The sequence below is a fragment of the Melanerpes formicivorus genome, unplaced genomic scaffold, assembly GCF_026170545.1.
Source record: "Melanerpes formicivorus ecotype bairdi unplaced genomic scaffold, bMelFor1.0.p_v2 SCAF_19, whole genome shotgun sequence".
NCBI lineage: Eukaryota > Metazoa > Chordata > Aves > Piciformes > Picidae > Melanerpes > Melanerpes formicivorus.
Window position 1 is genome coordinate 6,139,974 of NW_027142371.1, and position 22,815 is coordinate 6,162,788.

Below are 22,815 nucleotides of genomic sequence, written 5' to 3' on the forward strand. Positions count from 1 at the left end.
CAGGGCGGGTGCAGCTCCCGGCAGCTAAGCGGGGCTTCACGGTTTTATTTCCCCCGCCTTTGTCTGAGGAGCGGGTGTCAATAACTATAGCCCTGGGTAGGGAATGGAGCGATGGGTGAGTCAACGTTGCTCCATCCTGCAGCTGGTGCTGGGCTCAGCATAGCGGCCGGGGATCGCGCCTTTTCCCGCAGGCAGCGACACCGGCTGCCGGGGGGAGGCTGCTCCCCATTCAGCGCACGGCACCGCCGCTGCTCTCCGACCTGGCTCTGGCGCCAACTCCGCCGGCGGGGACCCGCGCCCGGCTGCAGGGACGCTGCAGGCAGCGCGGGGATGCGGGACTCGTTCACCGACTCGTCATCCCGCTCACTTCGTCTTACCGCCAACGCAGCCCTCGCCATCACGGCCGCTCTCGGGACACATCCATGTGTGGTCCCCCCCAACCGGGAGGGGGAAGGGAGGAGGCTGGGACTGCATCTGCCGCGCGGGCCCCGGGCAGAAGGGAGGGAAGGGGACAGCGTAGCGGTCCCCGCAACCGGCCGGAGCAGAACCAGCCTCTCCAAGTCTCTTAAACATGTGTACAGCCGGCGGAGGGGGCCCGCCTGCCAACTCCGCAGCCCCTCGGCTGCAGCGGGCAGGGCGGCGAGCACGTCGCGGGGCTCCTGCCTCTCAGGGCGGACGCGGGACACCCACCCCTACGCCGGGGTTGAGGGACGAGGTTGCCGGGGGCTACGGCACCGCCGGGCGGAGAGAGGGAAAGAGAGGGGGCGGGCGGGGGCTGCCCCCGCCCGGGTCGGACCGCGGACTCACGCACACACCTACCTGACTAGGGCTCTCCTCAGCAGCGAGGGCGGGCGCTCCCCCGGCACCTCTGGCTGGGGGTGGGGGTGCGCGGAGCTGCCTCCCTGACGCCGCCCGGGTCCCTGGGCGGGCGGGCGGAGCGGAGCCGGCGGCGGCGCGGGGGAGACAAAGGGGGCTGGATGGCGGGGGGGGGGGGAGGGCGAGTGTGCGGGGGGGGGGGGTGGCCTATGGTGAGCGGGTCCCGGGGGGGAGGGGGCGGCGGCGGCTTCACTGGGCTCGGTCCCCGGGGCGGGGGGTGTGGGGCTCCGGGGCGGGGGGGGGGAGCTCCCTGGGCGCCCTGCAGACAATACAGCCGGGTCCCTCCTGCCCAGAACCTGCCCTGGCCAAGATGGCGGCCGAGAAAGAGCGGAAGTGACGCGAGACTCTCATTAGCATACGGGACTCATTGTCCGGCGGGAGGGAAGGGGGCCGCGCCCCGGGGGGGAGGGGGCCCGAGCCCCGGTGAATTCCCGCTGGCCTGGCCCCCATGCCGACCCGCGGGCCGCGCCCCAGCAGCGCCGGACGGGCGGGTTACATAACACCGCCCAGCGGGGAGCAGGAACGGGGGGGAAGGGGGGGGCTCTCGCGAGAGGGACAGAGGGAGCCGACGGCAGCGGTGGCGGCGGGATCTACCCCGGCCCCGCTAGGAGGCGCCGCGCCCTGCGGCTGGGTCCGAAGAAGGAGCTGACGCCGCCTGGTTATCCCTCCGCCGCCCCCAGCCGGCACTACATCCTGTCCTGAGGGGCCTCCGCCGCCGGAGTGGGGGCACGCGCCTGGCGAGCGGCACACCCACGTGACCGAGGCGCGCGCACGTGACCGCGCGGCTGTGAGCACACGGTCTCGTGCCGCCGCGAGTACCGGCCCCTGAGGGCGCGCCCGCACCGTGCGCCCCAGGCAGCCCTTCGGGGCCCTGCCCCGACCGACCCCGGGCCCCGCGGCGGCGCCTCCGCCAACCTCGCCTCGCCTTACACCATGGACAGCGGCTTGGCGGGCTTGGGCCTCGGGGGGGAGCGGCGTGGACGCCGGTGTGCTCAGCCGAGGCTGGCCGGTCCCAGAGCTGGGGTCAGTCGCAGGCCAGGCTCACTAAAGGGTGATTAGGTGACGGCTGCGTGAGTGGCCGGTTGGCGTCAAACGCTGCAGAATGGTTCATAAAATGTTGGGAGTTTGACCAAGAAATGCGGTGAGGGGACAGAAGCCGTGTCGGATTTTCCCAACCCCCATTTACCATGGTTTGGCTGCATTTACTGATGGTGAGCACCCAGAGGTTGGTGTGTGCCGGTCTGGCGATGAGCTTCATGCCTATGTATGTTCAACACACAGTGTGGACAGCTGATCCACTTCACAACCCCACATGCAATTCTTCCCTGTGGATCAAGACAGACATTGAAGATCTCTTCAAGGAGCGAGGGCAAATTCTATAGCTCCATAAAACCCCTCTACAAGTGAAAGGCAATGATGTTGCTTCAGAAATACACAGACACTTGAAAGATGAGGCAAAGTGTAATTCCTTCCACCCTCAGCATTCAAAACCTTTCTGGTTCAGAGTGGCACATGTAATAGTTAAGCTTTACAGGACTAGAAAAAGAAGTCTGTGTCTTTGAATCATTGCCTGAAGTATAAATGCATAGAAAAGCATGTCCTAAATTACTTACCCTTCATAAACTTCAAGGAGCTCCATTTTCAAGTGACTGATAGCCTGAAAATGTGTACGACGTTGTGTTTATCACAAGTCACATAAATGGCTTTTATGAAGAATTTAGTGACATTTCATTGTATTTACTAGCTTGCATCATGACTTTCTAGTCTGGAAGAATTCTGAAGTACGCTCTTTGTGTCACAGCCTGCAAATCACACCTTCATTTCCTCAGGTATGTTCCTTGTGTATTCACGTTAGTGCTCCTTAAAAAAGCAGTAAGTCATGGAAAGAGTCTGCCTTTTACAGTAGAATGGAAACAGGCAAAAGTTACCAGTGAAAACAAAGCTCATGTTTCAGCATCAAGAGGGTTTTTCGAACTCAGGTACTTAAAAGTTCCTCTGTGAGGTATGTATATGAAGAACATCCCAACTACAAAAAGCCAGGGAAGCAGGTTTGTTTTTTCTATGCTAACTTTAGTTTACCTTCCAAACCCAGATACTTTCCTTTGGTGGCTCAGTTAAGAAACTAAGCTGGAAAATGTTCTGAATCACTGCTAAACCAGTGCCACATTCAGAGTCTATCAGCTAACCTCGTGGATGCTTAAGCCAGTTTGGGTGCTCTTGGCTGAAATACACAACAAAACCATTAGAACCTACCTATTTCTAGTTGCTGTGGGGTTTGGTTTTTTGCCTTGTTTTAATTTATGCATTACCACTGGCCATTTTTTTAGCCATCCCTTATTAGTGGTGCATTGTAACACACTCCTAATTACCTACTCTCTCTAGTCAGACATCCATTTTCTTTAAATCAATTACAATTTTAGAAGAAAGGGAGGAATGTTTGCAGCACATTTCATACAGTTTTGTTACACAAACTTTCCTTCTTTCTGAAAGAAGAAGAAAATAACCTACAATGATGAACAGTTCTAAAAGGTTTGGGCTGAAGAAAGGTCACCACAGCAGCTGCCTCGCTTAGTGAGAGTTGGACTTCCATGTGTTGTGTTTGGTTGTACAGAAGACCTAATTGTGGCCTTCCAGTATCTGAAGGGGGCCTACAGGAAGGCTGGGGAAGGACTTCTCAGGATCTCAGGTAGTGATAGGACTAGGGGGAATGGAATGAAGCTAGAGGTCGGGAGATTCAGGCTAGATGTGAGGAGGAGGTTCTTCACCATGAGAGTGGTGAAGCTCTGGAATGGGTTGTCCAGGGAGGTGGTTGGGGTGCCGTCCCTGGAGGTGTTTAAGAGCAGGCTGGATAAGGCTCTGTCCAGCCTGATCTAGTGTGGGGTGTCCCTGGCCATGGCAGGGGGGTTGGAACTAGATGATCCTTGTGGTCCCTTCCAACCCTGAATGATACTATGATAAGAATGGAAAGCTTAACAGAAAAATGAACTGCAGTAACAGAAAATAAAAATGGGGGTTAGGAAACACTGGTGTGGATTTGAGGTGGCATGGCACTCTTGGGTTGTTATGCCTGGAAGATGGGCAAGGTTGGAGAGGATTGTCCAGTTTAACTCACTTGTATCTGTCACCACCATACTTTAGGGCTCTAGCATGCAAAAGTACAATGGCAACAAGGAAAAGAAACTAGTGTAAAAATACAACAGAACCAGAAAAAAATCAAAACCCTGACCCACAGACCTTCTAATGTAACAGTTGAATTTAAGAAAACATAGTGAGAAGTGTCTGAAGGTTACAGGGACTGTGTTTAATGGAACATGATAATGCAATTGGAAGCAGAAGTTATGTTTGAATAGATATTTGAGGGAATGAACATGACATGAAGGTATATGCAAAGGATACAAGAGCACATGCAGAAATAGTTGGAATCCAGGAAGGAGAACTGAATAGACTTTTGGATATCTTTCCATGTCCTAGTCTGGGAGTGAGTTTCAGAATAATTTTGTGCCTTTGCTGTATTTCCTTGGTGCTTACACAGAAGCAGCCTCCAGGCTAGGCTGGCAGCCAAAGCTGCTGAAGATAGTGAGTCCTCTAGCCACTTACACAAATATTGACAATATCAGGGAGTTTCCAACTGGAAACAACATTTCCACTGGTGTCACTCAGTGTATGAAAACAATTTGTGAAGAGTTCAGAAACTGGAATTTGGCATGAGAGGAAGTGAAATGGTTAGGTATGGCTAGAACAAGAAGCATCACACGGCAGAAATGTCTACTTAGTGCACAAGATGATACAGGCACAAGAAGATACAGGCAAAGTTTTTTAAGGAAAGGGAAAGAACAACAAGAGGGAAAGATAATGTAGCAGAAGATTGAGTAGATGTGTTCTTCCCTGTTTTGGGGTAAAGTCTGCAACAACAGGGATGAAAAATTTGAGAGGGAAGGATGAGACAGTGTATGTGGAAAGCAGTCCTCAAATGATGGGCAAGATCTTGTTCTCAGTTCAGTGAGCGTTTTTGTGATGGTTTGCACAGTGTGAAACTTGTCAACAGTGAGTTAGAAAAGAAGGTTGAGAATAATTCAAAGTTTGCATGAAAAGACTGATTCTAAAGGTAAAATTCAAGCAGTGAGCAAGAAGGAGAAGAGGAGGCTTGAGTCCATTTTTCTCCTGTGTGTACAGAGTGAGATGAACAAAATTAAAAGTTGGTAGTAGTCTTAATATACTTTTTGTATTACAGAAGTGGGTGTTACTTCCCATAATAGACTATGGCCACTAGAAAAATCACTAAAATCATGTCATTGTGAGAGACTAAACACTTAACACCAGAGGGGAGACAATTAGCATTCCCACGCTGAATGGATGTAATTGAACATGTGTTGTGCTGCTGATTCTGGTCAAAACTGTGCCCAGATTCATAATCACACCAGTTTAGTGGCAGTACTATGTTTAATTTTTACACAAATACACACTAGTTAAGACAACTCTTAATGGCTTTACACACCTAACATAATTAATTATGTAATAAATACAAGTAAGTTAATCCTCAGCAGCATTAATATCACTGGCCTCACGATGATTTTTAAGACCCATTAAGCCATCTTGCTCCTATGGTGTTTAGACACTTCATCCTCTGGCAGCATTCTCTAACCTTCTTCCAGGAAGATGACTTTGGGAAAAGTATCCAGGAAGGAACTGCATTTAGTCTATATCATGATGAAAGTAGGAAAGAACTACCCTTTGACACATTGTACTCTCTTCCTTTTCTCCTTGATTTTTAAGAAGATGCTCACAGTCAGCAGGTCTGTGATTAGAAATGCTTAAGATAGGTTTGCTTTGTTGGTTGGGATAATGAAAGGAAAGGTTGATCCCTTAGTCAGACCAATAAGAAATTTGTCATAAGCTACTCTTAAATTTGCCTCAGAAGCTGGTCAGTCAAGTGTCCTGTCCTTTGGAGGTGATGCTGTACTGCCACAACAAGCTACTGCCTTTCTGTGGATACAGGATTGATGCCTTGCACGTTGTCAACACTTTCAGAAGCATTGCATTCAGATAGGATTTACTTAATGAAAGACATTGATTTAAAAATCACCTAATTTCAGTATTTCAGTCATTTATCACTTTCAAGCAGCTTGTCTTTTTTACCTCCTCTGCATTGTACAATAAATAACATAATTATTTTGACAGGACCCACCCATCAACAGTTCTGCCATATGCCTTCTTTGCAAGAGCAAGCTAGGAACAAGAGCTGTCCAAACACACTGCAATTGTATCATGAAATTCACCATGTAGTAAGTAACTCTGGTTATTTTCTTCCTGGATATCTCCCCAGTAGTTGTGCAGAAGTAGTAAGATGGAAGACCCCACAGCATTTTCAAGCAGTGACTGTAGGAGTTCAGTCAAGATCTTTCCTCTTCTGGAACAAAAGCAGAAGTGTCACTTAGTGCTCAGATCTCCCCCTTCCTCACAGTGTTTTACAAGCTAGACAACTATCCTCAGGTTCCCAGGAAACATCAGGTTCTCAGCTGTAGTTTGGTCTGGGTTCACCTTCAAGGGGGGTAATGCTTGCAAAAAGTCAAAACAGGAAAGAAATCTGTGAGCCAAACACAAAGTAGCTTGGGGTTCTTTTTGGTTTTATTCTGATGCACCATCAATACCAATAGTCAGTGCAACTAACCTTTCAGGAATAACCTTCTATGTGGTGATCTTTGTCCACTGCTACTTTGTTGAAATCCCTCTCTCAGGGGCTGCTTCTAGATGTAAATCTAGGTTAAAAATTGCAATTTGGTTTCCTTCTCTCCAGTCCCAGTATATTTCCCCCTGAACAGCAACAATCACAATCTATAAGATGTTATTAATGGCCACCATGCCTGAAGAAAGAAGGAAAAATGTGGCAGGCACAGAGGAGAAAATGATGCTCACACTGATCCTAATGTTAACATTTGCCTGCAGCTCTAGCATGGTAAACCTTGAAAAGCTGATGCTGGAGTTGTCCATGTATTGAACTTAGTAGGCAATCTGCCATTTAATTCATGTGTGCCAAGATTTCAATCCAGGCTTATACTTGGAAACTTGATACACCCTTAAATAATTATTATCAATTAGTTATCATTACTTTTTACTGCTGATATGGGGAAGATAATATAACCTTGTAGTTGGCTTTCTACAGAGTCCACTGTAGAAAGCCAATTATAGTGCTTATACTAGCAACCAGATACATCTTTATTGCAGGCTCAGATTAAAGCCTGAGGTTTAAAACCAAACCAAACCAAACCAAAACAAAACACTAAAGCCAACTCCTTCTGACCTCAGATCAGACAAATCCTCACCCAAAAGACCCAAACCAGATAAGGTAGGGATCTTATTTTGATACTGGTTTCACATTCAGTTGGAGATTGTTAACAGTGCTTTGGTTGTCTGAAGGGTTGCCTCAGCTTCAGACCCATAATGATCTAGGTCAGAGGGATTAAACTGCTTGACCTTGTGAATTACATACCTAAATCTTCATGTGACTAAGAGTGACAAGATCCCTACCTCAGGGTACAAATCTGTATTGCATATCCCTGAGACAAGGGTTTTTGAGGGTGTTAGGGGCGTGAGGAGACAACAGCTGCTCACAGTCCACCTGCCATGTAGGTGCTTGGGTTAAGTGGCAGTATCAATATAGTAGCCCCCAATGAATGTGTTTCCTTTATCAGCTGGGATTTCAGATTATGCAGTAAAAAACCAGGGTTGCTTAAGTCAGGGCTCTGACTGGGGATGTGCCTTCAGAAGTACTCTTAAACCAGAGTTCAAGCATCAAACATAGGTCAAGGGTAATCTTAATGACATGCCATGCAAAAGTCCATGACCCATTCTTTAACTTCAACTGTTGGGACTGCACGCTTCAAATCTGGCACGTTTTGGCTGTCTAATGGGTCTGAATGACTGAGCCTGCTGTGTAGGATTTTTCATACAGCACATTGAATATCTAGCTCACAATCACAGAACAAGAGATCTTCCCAGAGCCTTGTCTGTCTGCCAGTGAAGGTCATCACTTTGCCACTCAGGTGAAAGTGAGTATTACTGGTGCATAATCTGAGTTACCTCCTTCCCCCTCTTCATTAAACATGCCCAAACAAATATATCCACAATATATACTGATTTAAGCCAGGAAGGAATTAAAGCTCCTGTTCTTGCCAAATGATTGAGTGCTTGCAGGCACAGATTCCTAAGTATAATAGAGAAAGTACATTAGCAGAGTATTTGTGCCTTCATAGGAAATGAATATGGATGTAATTAAGAAAAGCTGATTTATGTGGAACTGCAAAACCAGTGACATGAAATGAAAAATTCCATGTAAATGTCAAGTCAGTGTTTTGTGGTAGCCAAAACAAGGAAGCAGAGTATTGCAGTGGTGTTACAAAAGGAATTGCAAACTAAAATGCCACTATATAAATGGCATTACAGTACAGGAATAGTTAATACATTGTGTGGACTTCTAGGCACCTGACCTCTAAAGATTACCATAGGACTGGTGTTCTGCTATAGTCTGCCACTGACATTTGGAGAATAGCAAGGTGTGATGTGGCTTGTCTGAGAAAGACAAGACTGAGTCTATAAAGTAATAGGAAAAATAAAATGGGACACAAGAAATAAGAAATGCAAGACTAGAACCATAGAATGGTTTGGATTGGAAGCCATCTTGTAACTGTCTTCCAGTTCCAACCCCCCTGCCATGGGCAGGGACACCTTCCACTCAGTCAGGTTGCTCCAAGCCTATTCCAACCTGGTCTTGAACGGTTCCAGGGGGAGGGCACCCACAACTTCTCTGGACAACTTGTTCCAGTGTCTTATCACTCTCACAGTGAAAGATTTCTTCCTACTACCGAATCTAAACCAGTCACCTCTCATCATATCACTAGATTATATAGAGTCCTAGAGTCCATATACTAGATTATAAAGAGTCCTTCTTGACCTCTGGCTTCAGTGAGACCCTGTATTGCTGATGGTGTATTTGGCCAAGTTCATAGTAGCCATGTTTCATTGTTGCTGTCATTTTGCATCCATTGTTGCGTACTGTATAAGATAGCATGGCCATTCCTCATCACCTCCTTCTTACATCAGAAGCCATTCTTCCATAATTTTGGGGATTTATGTTAAAAATTGACATAGGTGGTCTTCAAATACAAAGAGGCTCAATTAAAAGAAGCTGAGAGCAAATTTAATTAACTGAAAAGAATTTCTGCTGAAGTCAAAACCAGTTCAAGTTGCCCTGCATCATGGTTATTTCATACCATTATTTGCTGAAAAGATATTAGCTATATTAGAGAAGGACCTCTATTGGACCTCTGACCACTGCTTACAGTATGACAGCATTTATTTTTCATTAATTCTCACAGAGGTGACAGAATCCAGTCTTGGAGCTTGTCTTTGCAATGTTTTCCTATGTACAGAACAAGGCTTAAGTACTGGTGAGGTCCTACAGTGCCCGAGCCAAGTGCTCAAAGACAGGCAGTACTTTAGAACTAGATGGTTTTAGTCATCTCAGTGGAGAAACTCATTGGAAAGAAAGTTGTGCAGGGTGAAAGGTGGTTTAGGCCAGTTCTGGGCAATGATTCTATTTTGTTTTTCACTTCATGTTAAGAGAATAGTATTTTGTGATTCTCCCCTCCATAAGTGCATGGAGGGTCAGGTGCACAAAGAGGAATTAACTCTTCTGGAGTTCAGGCTTTGAAAACTTACTGCAAGACAACTTTTGAAAGTGCATTCAGCATTCCCGGAGTTATGTGCAGCCCAGGGCCCTGCTTTTTCATGAAAGTCTTTTTGCTAGGGAAAAACCAAACCAAAGCCAGACGGCTCTCATGGTATAAACTGTGAAATATGCATGTCTGTGTATATGTATTCTACCAACTTGAGGAAAGCCTGTATGTGCTTAATTCTCCTGCTTCCCACTGGATCTGTTGGCTTCTTTCAGTCATGCTTTCTACAAGCAGATTGGTGTGGGCTATTGTTAGACTACATCTGGAGTACTGTGTACAGTTCTAGGCTCTCCAGTTCAAGAGGACAAGGAACTACTGGAGAAAGTTCAACAGAGAGCTAGAGGATGAGGAAAGGACTTGGAGAATCTCTCATGAGGTAAAACTGAAAGATCTGGGGGTGTAGTCTGGAGAAGGCTTAGAGGGGACCTTATCAACATCCAGAAATATCTGAAGGGTGGCTGTCAGGAGGAAGAAGCCAGTATCTTTTCCATGATACCCAGTGAAAGGAGAGGGGCAATGGACATAAAGTCAGTCATGGGGAATTCCATCTCAACATGAGAAAGAAGATTTTTACTGTGAGTGATGGACCCCTGGAGCAGGCTGCCCGGAGATGTTGTGGAGTCTCCTTCTCTATAGAGATCTTCAAAACCTGCCTGGATGCATTCCTGTGGGACCTACCCTATGTGTTCCTGCTCTGCAGGGGGGCTGGACTCTACCTCCAGGGGTCCCTTCCAACCCCTAGCATAATATGATTCTACTGAAATCAGTTGTACTCTTGTGACCTCTTCTTGTTTCATGAAATCTTACATAACATCCACTTGTGCCCTGATACCATAAAAGCTTTTGTTTGTTTCTTTGTAGCACCACTTCTTTGATAACTCAAACACCATTACCTTTAAGCACAGTAATTAACTATTTATGTAAAATCTGAATAAAGCCCTGTCACATTCCAAACTTTCCCATCCTGAAGCACACAGAACAGGCTAATTGATATGTAAATGCACCTTGCTCCAGACCTAATCATATAAACAGATAAATGAAGGAGATGTACCAGCTCATTTTCATCGCTAAAGAGTAGGCACCACACACATCTAAATCATTCACAGCAATTAGATGATGAATAACTAATATAATGGATTTCAGTTATATTTCACTACATGAAGTCTGAGAAAAATATGATCTTGCTGAGGCTTAATTTGTGTCCTAGCAGCTGGCTTTCAGTGGTATGTAAAGCTGAATAAACACCTAAAAGCTCACTCTTTGGTCATTAGAATTTTGTACCTATTTCAATTGAAAAAGTTGAGTTTAGCAATGAAACTTTCAAACAAAAGGTAAACAGAGGAAACCTATTCACTGGAGATGTCAGTGGCTTGAAGACCTTAGTTCTGTATATTATTAGATCTGATGAGCCTGCACCAAATGAAATTATATGATTTGCTGGAAAAGCACAGACACATGTCACAAAATGTACATTTAACTCACTGTAATCCAGTTACAGGTAGCTTCAAAACCTAAAGCTACTTCTTAATTACTATTTTAAGGTAAATTAAGTATGACATGTTTGTTCTGAATACTCAGAAACAAGAAAACTATCACAATCTCCACAACTTCACTAAAGAGCAAAGGAATCTCTCTAAAACAGTCCACTAGCTTTTGTTTTAAACTTCTCTGTGATTAATTTTTGTTACTGAGTATGATAAATGTCTAAAATATGAATGTATCTTTTATCTACAGGCTTGCTAAATATTAACCATTCTATCTAGGGTAATAAAGGAATGCAGATAAATACAAGCCAAACAGCCATCATTTGCAAGACACTGTTGGTTCTCCTCTCCTACCATTTAATTTTCTGATACAGGTATTCAAAGAACTACCCCCACACACCCCCCAGGAGGAATTTTTTCATGTATACAAAGCCATTATCAGAATAATTTCATTCTCTCACTTCTTCCCTCCTCCCACCAAGTGCATATTTAATTACAAGGGCTTCATAAGTTAAGAGTTCTGGTTTTATCAAACAGCGAGACCAAAAGTAATATTACTCTGGATCTGGAACAAAGAAATTTCACACTGCAAACTTATTGGGCCTAAGTATTCCTGAAATGCCTGCCATGAGGTGAATTGTCTTCTGTCACCCCAAAGGTGGGTGAGATGTCCCAGTCCTGTTTTATAGATTCTAAAAATGTTTAATTTCTGAAGAAAATAGGAAAAGGGAATCATCTGCTTCTAGAGTAACACACCAAAGACAGATTTATTCCACACATACAGCTCTCTTCCTTATCCCAAGAACATTCCTCCTTTCCGGTCTAGGAGCAATTTCACCAAGAACAAATCACTGTACACATCCCTGTTTGCACTTAAGCTACACCAGCTACTATCAGTTCTCTAGAAACTCTTGTGTGAGTCTGCTTCAAGATGTGTGTGGCTGTGTGCTGAGGAAAGAGAGGGAACCAATCTGCCTGCATTGAAAATACATGCAAACCACAGAAACAAAGATAGGATTTTGCAATGCTGTCATTTGGTTTTGAATCTCCTCACTTGCCTTTATTTCAAAATCATCTTTAGCTTCTGCTGAATGACTGATTTCTAATGCAAACAACCATTTAGCTTTGTGCTCTTTATTAAAGGCTTCATTATTTTTTTACACAAAAATAGAATCAAGCATTAGTCTTTATTAGTTTTAGCATACAGTCCACTGAAGGGAGAAGTTTTGGATGCAACATATTTACTTCATTATGGTGGTTTGTAGTATTGTTAGTTTACAATCAACTCTTCTATACAAGTTATCAAACTTAAAACCACACTGACACCAGAAAGCTGTTTTCTAAAGAACTTCATTTAGGATAGATTTATCACGTTGTAGCAAACAAGGTCAAGAGTCCTTTTAAGAAGGAGACTATTTCATTGCCTCCCAGTTTAGATTCTCCATAGACACGGTCCACAAATGAAATAGGAACCTGTTGAAACAAGCAAAACTCTTTTTAAGGTTCAAAACCTAAACGATCAGGCCTTCTATAAACAAAAGAATGACCTTTGAACCACAGCACGTTCAGACATGGGAAGAAGACAAACACCAGATTGGCTTCCTTTGTGTCAGTTCTTCTTACCTGTGGCTTTAATGTTGCCCCTTAGCGAGGAAACATGGAACTATTTGGGTTTATGACCTTTAAATATCATGCAAAGACATTATGCAGTGGCTGGATGACACAATAGTCAGAACAAAATAGTTGAAGTGTACTAAAAGTCTGGGGATTAGCTAAATTCAATACCTTTGAGTCAACGCCTCAGGAAGGCAGGAATATCCCACCACCATGTAGCAGCATTCTGCTCAGCCTCACCACTAGCCAGATGTCATCTGAATACGGCAGTTAGTTCATATTGTACAAGCAATACCTGTCTTTATCAGTCTTTGACCATTTAATAGGTTATTTACAGGATTAGTGGACATTTAAAACACTAATTCTGGTTTCCTCAGAGTGATCACACTGTCCAGATTAACTCACTACTCATATGTTAGGAGCATGCAGCTTCCCGCATGACAGAACATTCTGCCGACACTGTTTCAGGATATTCAATAATTTCCATACGTGTTTGTATGCAAAACTGAAACACTTCAGGGGCTAAAATAAAGAAACAGCATTTGCAGAAGTGATTAAAAAAACTGGCTTAGTGTTCTGCTGACAGCTGCATCCAGAAATCATCTGGCAAGTGGAACACAGAAATCACCACACCCATGCATCTGTGCCAGAACTGAGGATTTCTCCCAATTCTTGCTGATCAGTTCATGGCAGAAGAGAATCCAGGGCAAGAAGACTGTAAGAAGACACCTACAAAGGCATGCAGATAGACTCAACAATGACTCTAGGGTCCCTCTGATGATCCCAGTATAGCATCCAGGCAACTATAAACAGCTGATCTACAGGGCATGGATGGAAATCAGCGAGTGTGTAGTCAGTTCAGGATGTCAGAAGTGACATCTCCTGACTGCAGAGAGAATTCCAGTGAACCACCTTTAAAGACACCAGCAAGATCAGTTCAATGAAACAGAAAAGGCAGAAACATAGGATCTAACATTTTTGAGTTCCTTTTTCTGTGACTTTAGACAGCACATTCAGAGTTTAGAAGCAGAAATCAGTGATAGCTGGAATGTTGGAAAGGTAATAAAAGGACAAAAAAAAAAAAAGAATAAATCTGAAATATAATCAGGCTGCTGAAGAAAACAAAATTATTTCAGTATATTTTAACTTTTTCCTCCTTTGAGGAGTCTTGTAAAACTGTATGCAGCTAAAGAAATGGCAATGGGAAACGGGAGGATCTGCAAAGCCAATCAGCCAGGAGAGTAAGTGTACCTCCAGATCTGATATTGACTGTGAAAAGCTGGAAAAATAGAGTTCCAAATATGCAATTCCTTTTATCAGTTTTGAAATCTTGCTTCTCCTTGGAAGTGCACAAAATCTCCTCTGCTCCCAGTAATCTGTGTCTACAATTAAATGGAAGCACAATGTTACTGAACAGAATCTTTACCGTACCTCTCCGATAGTAAAGCCTAACTGTCGAGCCCGAACAATCATCTCCATCTGGAAGACATATCCTTTAGACACACACTTTTCCATTAGTTTCTGTAAGACTTCCTTTCTGTATAACCTGCAAACAATTACAGGAAAAAAAAAAAATGAAACCTGAACCACAATTTCTGAACGTTGGAAATCAAGACATGGTATAGGAATCTCAACTCGCTCAACTCATCACTACTTGAAACAAACCAAACCAACTTGAACAAAATCATAGGAGCAACAGCTCTTGTAGTTTAGTCTATGATTTCTTACACCCCTTCATAGAATTACCAAAGTTGGAAAAGACCTCAAAGATCATCAAGTCCAACCTGTCATGCAAGACTTCATGCCTACTAGACCATGGCACCAAGTGCCACGTCCAATCCCCTCTAAAACAGGGACAGCGACTCCACCACCTCCCTGGGCAGCACATTCCAATGGCTAACAACTCTCTCTGGGAAGAACTTTCTCCTCACCTCCAGCCTAAACTTCCCCTGGCGTAACTTGAGACTGTGTCCTCTCATTCTGGTGCTGGTTGCCTGGGAGAAGAGACCAACCCCCTCCTGGCTACTACCGCCTTTCAGGTAGTTGTAGACAGCAATAAGGTCTCCCCTGAGCCTCCTCTTCTCCAGGCTAAACAATCCCAGCTCCCTCAGCCTCTCCTCGTAGGGCTTGTGCTTGAGGCCTCTCACCAGCCTCATTTCCAAACACTCCACAGAAAAAGCCTGTTCTTACTGCAGTTCCTTGTTCAGCAGTTTCTTAATTTCAAATAATTTCATTAATTACAAGCCAGAGCCATACCTGAAACTCCCTGTTAAGTCTGATGCACCTGGTCTCAGCAAAACCTGAGTTAGAAAATTGGCACCACGACTGTGGAAGAAAACCATGAGTGTCAAAATTATTCAGGACACAATTCAGAAAGATCCAGCAGGATTTCCAGAAAATAAGTAAATATCATCCTACTAGCAAACCCCCCAAACTATTTATTAAATGATTATATTTCCAATAACTTTTCATTGCTAGATTTGACTAATAAATGACAGAACCATAGAATGTTAAAATTAAACCCCAACATGTTCTTTTTCAAATGTAAATGATTAGTAGCTTGTAGAACTTCTCTATGAAGGAGAAGATGATTCTTCTAAATTAAGCTTATAATCTGGGTCTTTATGGTAGAACTGGCATAACATCTACACACTGGTACAATACAAAACAAAAAGAACTGAGACCAGTCAAATCAACATTTTAATTCTGACCAACATTCAGTGTAAGTGGAGAATAAAATTGGTTCCAGGACAAATGTGAAACTTGGATTTGGAAAAATCAAGGATCAGTTTTGGTTTACATTGCTTGCACAGTGTGATAAGGATAAGCTGCACTGATGAAAAAAACACTGTGAGACCAGAAAGTCAGTCACAACTGTTTTGCTGAGGGATATATTATGCATTGGTAAGAAGAGCAGTATGATGTAAAGGGATACCTCTGTAATGTCTATTCAGCTCTCTCCCATTTTTTGTTGTATAGTCACAAAAATATGAGCATTTATTCCAGCCATAAAAACCCAGGAGAAACCCACATACAGGCCCTGTGATACCATCTCCAGATCAGACTGGTAACACAAGTTCTGCTCCCTATTTTTTACAGTAACATACCCATCACCTTTAACTTAAGCCTATCCACATACATAGGTGTAAGAAAGTCTGTGCAGAAACTTGCCCATTACCTCCTCAAAATCTGTAAGTCCCTGTAAACCTGAGATGCCAGCCCCCCAGTGCTTACACAACCCTGACAGGAGTTTTCCTCTTGCTTTTGGGTGAAACTTCTCCCTAGTGTCATGTAACTGTTTTCCAGTAAGGTCTAAGGAATGATTTATTGACTCAGATTGTGTCAGACAATTCTGAACTTAGGACAAATCAAAGTGTCAACAGAGGGGTTCAGCCAGGGATTTACTCTTTAGGGAGAGGACCACTACAAATAATTAAATGTGCCTCTTAACCTTGACAGAAGTGTTATAATCTCAGCTCATTCTTTGGATGATAAAGCTGAAGGACTTTCCCAACCAGATGCCATAAGGATTTGTTCACTGTTCCAACCAGTTTCTTGAGCCCAGTCACATCTTTGTGATCTTTCCTCAGGGGTTTTAACCAAGGAATCTGGAGATCATGCATGCTTCCAGCATTTCATACAATTTTGAAGCACCCAGTACTATTGGCTAAAGATTCAGTTCACCTCACACAGATCAAGTGCTTGGAATTATTCTCTCTAAATAACACATTTATCTGTAAATACCTAGAAAAATACTGACCTGATTAATTTCCTTTTCAAATCCCAGCCGTACACTCCTCCATTTCCTTTGTATCTTGTGCCAGATACGATATCAAAATTGCCTTCTTTCTGCTTTCTATAAACAATTGGTTTTACCAGGAAGAACATTTGTATGAAGACAGCACAAATGTCACAATAATCCAAGTACAAAGCCAGTATTTTACAAACTTTTGCATGCATTTCATAATCCTCTGAGTGAGTAAGAGAGGAAAGCAGCAGTTATGGTGGTTATTAGCATGATGCAGTTAAAAACATGTTTTGTTCTTTTATAAAGAGCTTTTCCAGGGAATCTTATGATTATCTTTTCCCAACTACATCACAGAATTTCATGGGCTACTTCATAAATAATTTAGAAAGAGCAGCTTATGTATTTTTGAAGTCTCTCTAGTATAAATGACAGGATTATTTTAAATACAGATGTCAATATTTAATGTACACAAACCCATAGTAAGGGGGAGGGAAGTCTGGACCTATCTGTCCATACTCTGCCTGACTGCTGCAGAGCCTTACCTGAAATTACAGCCTCCAGTACTACTAAGCTAGGAAGTTGAGAATTAGAGTGCTACCCTCAGGCCACAATGCCTGTTGGATATTTCTCACCAATTGAGTGTTACAGGGAGGTAAGAGGTAGGAAAACAAGCCAGGATAAGGTCCTCTGTTCAGTATCCCTACACCACATATGATGAAATGATTGGAATTAGGTGGTGACATTTATATATGCTTTTCAAAGCTTAGCAACCATTACAAGGAAGGGAAGTACTTAGCCGCACATGCTCTGTGTTACTTCAGACTTGAGTTCCAGTAGGAACTGGATGGTTTTAGGACAAATCTAATGAGGTCCAATCACTTTTACTTGAATTCTTGCCTTGCTAATTTTCTTACTATGCCTACACCTATACAAGAATATAAAGCTTTCAAGTATTACTATGCAACAGTAAGTCTTCAGAAGTCATTCTCACATACAACAATTGGAACTTACCTGATAAATTCTGGAATAAATTTTGGCTGAAATGGAAGGAAAAGAGATTAGAAAAGAGAAAGGGGGTGGGGGTAAAAAAACCCAAGAAACCCAACAAGCAACACAGCAAACTTAATTATTAGATTAAAACCACAGTACATAAAATACAAACTTACATGGTGAGAAAGGTCAGCATCCATAATAACAATAAAATTCCCAGTGGCATGCTTCATTCCATGAATATAAGCAGTGCCTGGTGGAAACAGCACAGGAATGTTTTCTTGTTGTAACATATGCAGTTATTGAGGCACAGTATTCACTTACTTCCTAAAATCTCTTAAGTTATTTTAGAAGAGGATCAACAACAAACTACTCAAATGTATTTCTTAAATGATGTGTCAGGGTTCAAGCATTAAAATTACTTTTCCTCAGCCCTACAATTTCAGTGCTAGGTTTTATAAACACAAATGTAGACAGGTGGAGGTTGGTCTCTTCTCCCAGGCAGCCAGCACCAGAACAAGAGGACACAGTTTCAGGCTGTCCCAGGGGAGGTTTAGGCTGGATGTTAGGAAGAAGTTCTGCACAGAGAGAGTGATTGCCCATTGGAATGGACTGCCTAGGGAGGTGGTGGAGTCACCATCATTGGAAGTGTTCAGGAGGAGACTTGATGGGGTGCTTGGTGCCATGGTTTAGTTGTTTAGGTGGGTTGGATTGGTTGATGGGTTGAACACTATGATCTTGAAGGGCTCTTCCAACCTGGTCTGGTCTATTCTATTCTATTCAGCAGTAAACCCTACTACTGCACTAGAAATGTTGAGAGAAATAGGACTTGCTAAGTGGGACACTATCTGAAATCGTATTTCCAGAAGGGCCATAGGCTCTGTGAGCCCCAGAAAACTGGAAATAGGACACAGACAGCAAAACAGTCACTGGCAGTTAAAAAACTTGCTTTCTAGATGCAGGATTTACTATTAGTAGTACACAGATTTTGCTTTGTTCTCCTTGGTACCATGAATTATATCCTGAAACCAAATCTAGAGACAGTATGGGTTTTTTCTTATTTTAGAATAGAATAAACCAGGTTGGAAGAGACCTTTGAGATCATCACATCCAACTTGTCATCCAACACCACCTAATCAACTAAACCATGCAACCAAGCACCCTATCAAGTCTCCTCCTAAACACATCCAATGATGGTGACTCCACCACCGCCCCAGGCAGCCCCTTCCAATGGGCAATCACTCTCTCTGTGTAGAATTTCTTCCTAACCTCTATTTTGTTGCATGCTATTTGTCCTGTATGAACTGGTGTAACTATCTTAGTGTGAGCTGGAACAAGTCCTCATCTTGAAGTTTCTCAACAGTGCAATTTCTAACCCAAGTCACATCATTCAAAGACAGTGTTGCTTCCACAGGCAGTATGGCAGCACAGCAGAATAAATGGCACATGCTCCTCACTAATCCAAATTGCTAGAGTCTTGCCATTAACTTCACCAGGAATAGATAAAACTGAAGAAAAACCCCACACTCAGCTGATATCCTTGGCAGGAACTCTCCCAGGAAACTGAGCTAGTTAATTAACGTCTCTGTATTGCCTTTCTTGTCCACGTGGTTTGCAAAGTTGCACAGTAGGAGCACCCCAGATTTGGTTATTGTACAAAATTAGGAAATATGGTAAATGAAACATTTACCTTTGCTCAGGTTTAAGCCATAATACTGGGCAAATTAGAACAGATGATGAAAAGGCAGAAAACAGAGGTATGGAAACCTTTTGCAGTTCCTTAGATAAACGAAAGATGTAGAGAAAAAGTGCAGAAAGCTGAATTTCAAGAGACAATTCAGTATCAAAATCAAAGTTTTATTTTTGTTGACAGGACTGGAGAACTCAGTACACAAGACACTCCTGAATGCTTTACCAGCACAAGGAGCTGGGGGTTGCCAAGACTTTTAGCAAGAACTCAAACCAGGTATTGCATTTTATCATTTTCTGCAGTCCTATTTTAAGAGAGGAGGGATAAGGATGGAATATGAATCTTAACAGATGGAAACAGATCTAGTTTATTTTAGGATAGTTTCCATACTACAAATGTTAATGTCAATGATGACTTCCTAGGATATCTGTTTTTTCTTAATTAAATAATGACAAACTTGATTAACATATCCTAGGCTTTACTGTGATTCCCCCCCTCCCCCTGAAACTTTATATATTATAATCAATTAATACATTGGAATTGAGTTATTTCCATCAGGACTTACCAAGGCCCAATTTTCTTGCTCTGGGTCTTAGAAGCTGCAGGATATATTAAAGTAAACATATATATTAAAATAATCATATATTACTTGAAGTACAGCTTTTAACTAATTTTAGGAGCAGATGTTGGTCAGTTAGAGGGTAGAAAGGCTCTGCAGAGGGACCTCGACCGACTGGACAGATGGGCAGAATCCAATGGGATGGCATTTAACAAGTCCAAGTGCTGGGTGCTGCACTTTGGCTATGGCAATCCCATGCAGAGCTATAGGCTGGGGTTGGAGTGGCTGGAGAGCTCCCAAACAGAGAGGGACCTGGGGGTGCTGATCGACAGCCGCCTGAATATGAGCCAACAGTGTGCCTAGGTGGCCAAGAGGGCCAATGACATTCTGGCCTGCATTAGGAATAGTGTGGCCAGCAGGAGCAGGGAGGTCATTGTGCCCCTGTACTCTGCTTTGGTTAGGTCACACCTTGAGTACTGTGTCCAGTTCTGGGCCCCTCAATTTAAGAAGGACATCAAAACACTTGAGCATGTCCAGAGAAGGACAACAAGGCTGAGGAGAGGCCTTGAACACAAGCCCTATGAGGAGAGGCTGAGGGAGCTGGGATTGTTTAGCCTGGAGAAGAGAAGACTCAGGGGAGACCTCATTGCTCTCTACAACTACCTGAAAGGTGGTTGTAGCCAGGAAGGGGTTGGCCTCTTCTCCCAGGCAACCAGCCCCAGAACAAGGGGACACAGTCTCAAGCTGTGCCAGGGGAGGTTTAGACTTGAGGTGAGGAGAAAGTTCCTCACCGAGCGAGTTGTTCGTCATTGGAATGTGCTGCCCAGGGAGGTGGTGGAGTCCCTGGAGGTGTTCAAGAGGAGATTGGACGTGGCACTTGGTGCCATGGTCTAGTCATGAGGTCTGTGGTGACAGGTTGGACTCAATGATCCTCAAGGTCTCTTCCAACCTTAGTTATACTGTGATAAGTGACACCTTCAAATTGCTCTTTTCAAGGTGTATAACCAACTTTAAATATACTTTTCATGCTTAGAAATCTGGTTGGCTCCTGAGCACAAATCAGAAGAATGGTTTTGCTCAGGGAACCAAGAAAAGAATTTCAGGTTAATAAATAAATAAACTCCCCCAAAATCAGGAAAACCCCCTTGACCTAATGTCAAATCCCAGCTGACTGACACCTCCTGCAGTAATGTCAGTGTGAGCTGATGGTGATGCCTCTGTCAAATTCTTCTATTCAAGTGCGCTTGTCTCAGAGATTAAACTTCAAAGTTGAAGTTTTAAGCAGTGAGGAGAGGCCAACTATCTTAAACTGCTCTCTTGCTAATCACACAGTAATTGATTTAAGAAAGAGTCTGACGTTGCTTACAGCACAAAACTCTTGAACAAAAGCTAAGTGCTGAGGTTGTACTGTTCTGTGAAAAAGCTTTTATTGCCAAAAAAAAAGGTTCTTCAGTAACTCATAAAGACTAAATAAATGACACTATCTTGTATTTAATTGATGGTTATACAGAATATATTAAAAAGTCCTATTATCAAGGCATGTAACTAGACAGAGTAAAAATAAATCACAAGGCCAAACTAGCTTTCATCTCTCCCAATTCCCTATTACTGCAGCCACTTAAAATGAAATTAAAGTTTATCCAAACCTCATCACTCCCTCAGGCATGCACAAAGTACACAAACCACCACCAGTAGTCATTACTCAATAGCACAGCAATGCACAAAGTATTGCAACAATTGTGCCAATACTCATTCACCATTCTGCACATTAGCTCTTAATGCTGCTAAGCAACTGCACAACTACTGCAATTTTACATCTGTGTAAAGGGGTGTGCAACACTTAATAACTTGTTCAAGGATGTGAAGACAGTGCAAAATCCAGGGACTCCATTCCAGTTCTCTAAGGACTTCCAAACACTTTTCAATAGAATAAAACTGAAAAAACCACAGAATATACAACTCACAATTTTATCTGATCCATAGATCTTTTCCAATTGTTCAGCAACTTCCTGTGTCCCATCTGGGCTTCCATCATCTATGATGATAATTTCATAATTGTTTCCACTGAAATCAGAAACATTTTTAAATGGAAAATCCAATTTCAGTACCTATGTCATTTTGAAAAGCTTGAAATTGAAGAACAGAATACAAAGTGCTTTTCTGGCCGTTAGAGATATGAGCTATAGTTACTGTTACAGCTCTCAGACTGTGCTCATTGCAATAAAACATGACTCAATGTCACTATTTCTGGTCTCAAGCTGCAATTGCTTCATAGCACACTGCAGCAATATAAACCTCGCCATTATGCCAGCGCTCCTGCAGCGTTCAGCTCTAGCCTTGTGACTGTGAAAGGTGAAAGACTAAAATGGCTTTTGTGTCCTCACCTGGCAGGGCTTTCTATAGGAGCCGGTGCAGGACAGATCAGAGCACATGCCAGACCTGATTAGGGTCACTCTGTTTCCCTAATTAACGTCGAGAAGAGCTGTGCTCTTTGCTGCAGGATAGGTAACTTCCATCACTAATTACATACTATGGATAACGCGTTTACTTTACAGTACGATGTCACTTTGTAAGCCCTACGGAGGTGTATTCCCTGGCTCAGCTGTGCACAACTCCGCTCTATCAAACCTCACACCGATGGTGTTTAAGCCGCCACTGAGCCCGTTCCTCACCAACTGCCAGATGCGCCCGAAGGGGCACTTTCGTTCCATGCTGGTACAGCAGCTTTTCCCTGCAGGTCTGAGAACCGTCTCCTCTCGCAAGGAGGCTGCCAGGGTTCTCTCTTCCGCAGAGCGGTAGCTCGCACCTGGTCCAGGCGGAGGGAAGGAGCTCAGAGCCAGCCTGTGCAGGGACCCCTGGACGCTTAATCCCCACATTGCCTCCAACCCGGGCTACGGCATCCCCACCCACTGCAGCCGGTACCTCTCCTCGAAGGTGCGCGCCAGAAGCCACACGACAAGGGGCAGGTTCTCTCGCTCATTGTAGGTGGGCAGCAGTACCGAAAACTTGTCGACGCTGCCGGGTGCCATATCGGCGCGCTGACGCACCCGGAACCGACGGGGGCGCGCCGCAGCCAATCAGTGCCCGCGGCGCTGCCGGAACCGCCCTATCGCTGGAGGCGG

The 22,815-nt window shown here is 43.8% G+C and overlaps 2 protein-coding genes across 12 annotated transcripts in view; both read right to left on the reverse strand.

Annotated features, from left to right (window-relative positions):
* ADNP (activity dependent neuroprotector homeobox) overlaps positions 1-1,194 on the reverse strand; it is a 31,603-nt gene extending 30,409 nt beyond the window's left edge. For all 11 annotated transcript variants that reach the window (XM_068149927.1, XM_068149921.1, XM_068149920.1 and 8 more), the window contains exon 1: positions 820-1,194. The gene's annotated coding sequence lies outside the window, so the exon portion shown is untranslated. The remainder of the gene's footprint in view (positions 1-819) is intronic.
* An 11,016-nt stretch (positions 1,195-12,210) lies between these two features.
* On the reverse strand, positions 12,211-22,755 carry DPM1 (dolichyl-phosphate mannosyltransferase subunit 1, catalytic). Its single transcript, XM_068149933.1, has 9 exons — positions 22,616-22,755; positions 21,658-21,757; positions 19,700-19,733; positions 17,621-17,697; positions 17,466-17,491; positions 16,467-16,562; positions 14,963-15,031; positions 14,138-14,252; positions 12,211-12,565 (listed from the first exon to the last, which is right to left on the reverse strand). Exons 1-9 carry the CDS (start codon positions 22,720-22,722, stop codon positions 12,461-12,463), a joined length of 729 nt encoding a protein of 242 aa, XP_068006034.1. The 5' UTR covers positions 22,723-22,755; the 3' UTR covers positions 12,211-12,460.
* Positions 22,756-22,815: the final 60 nt, after the last annotated feature.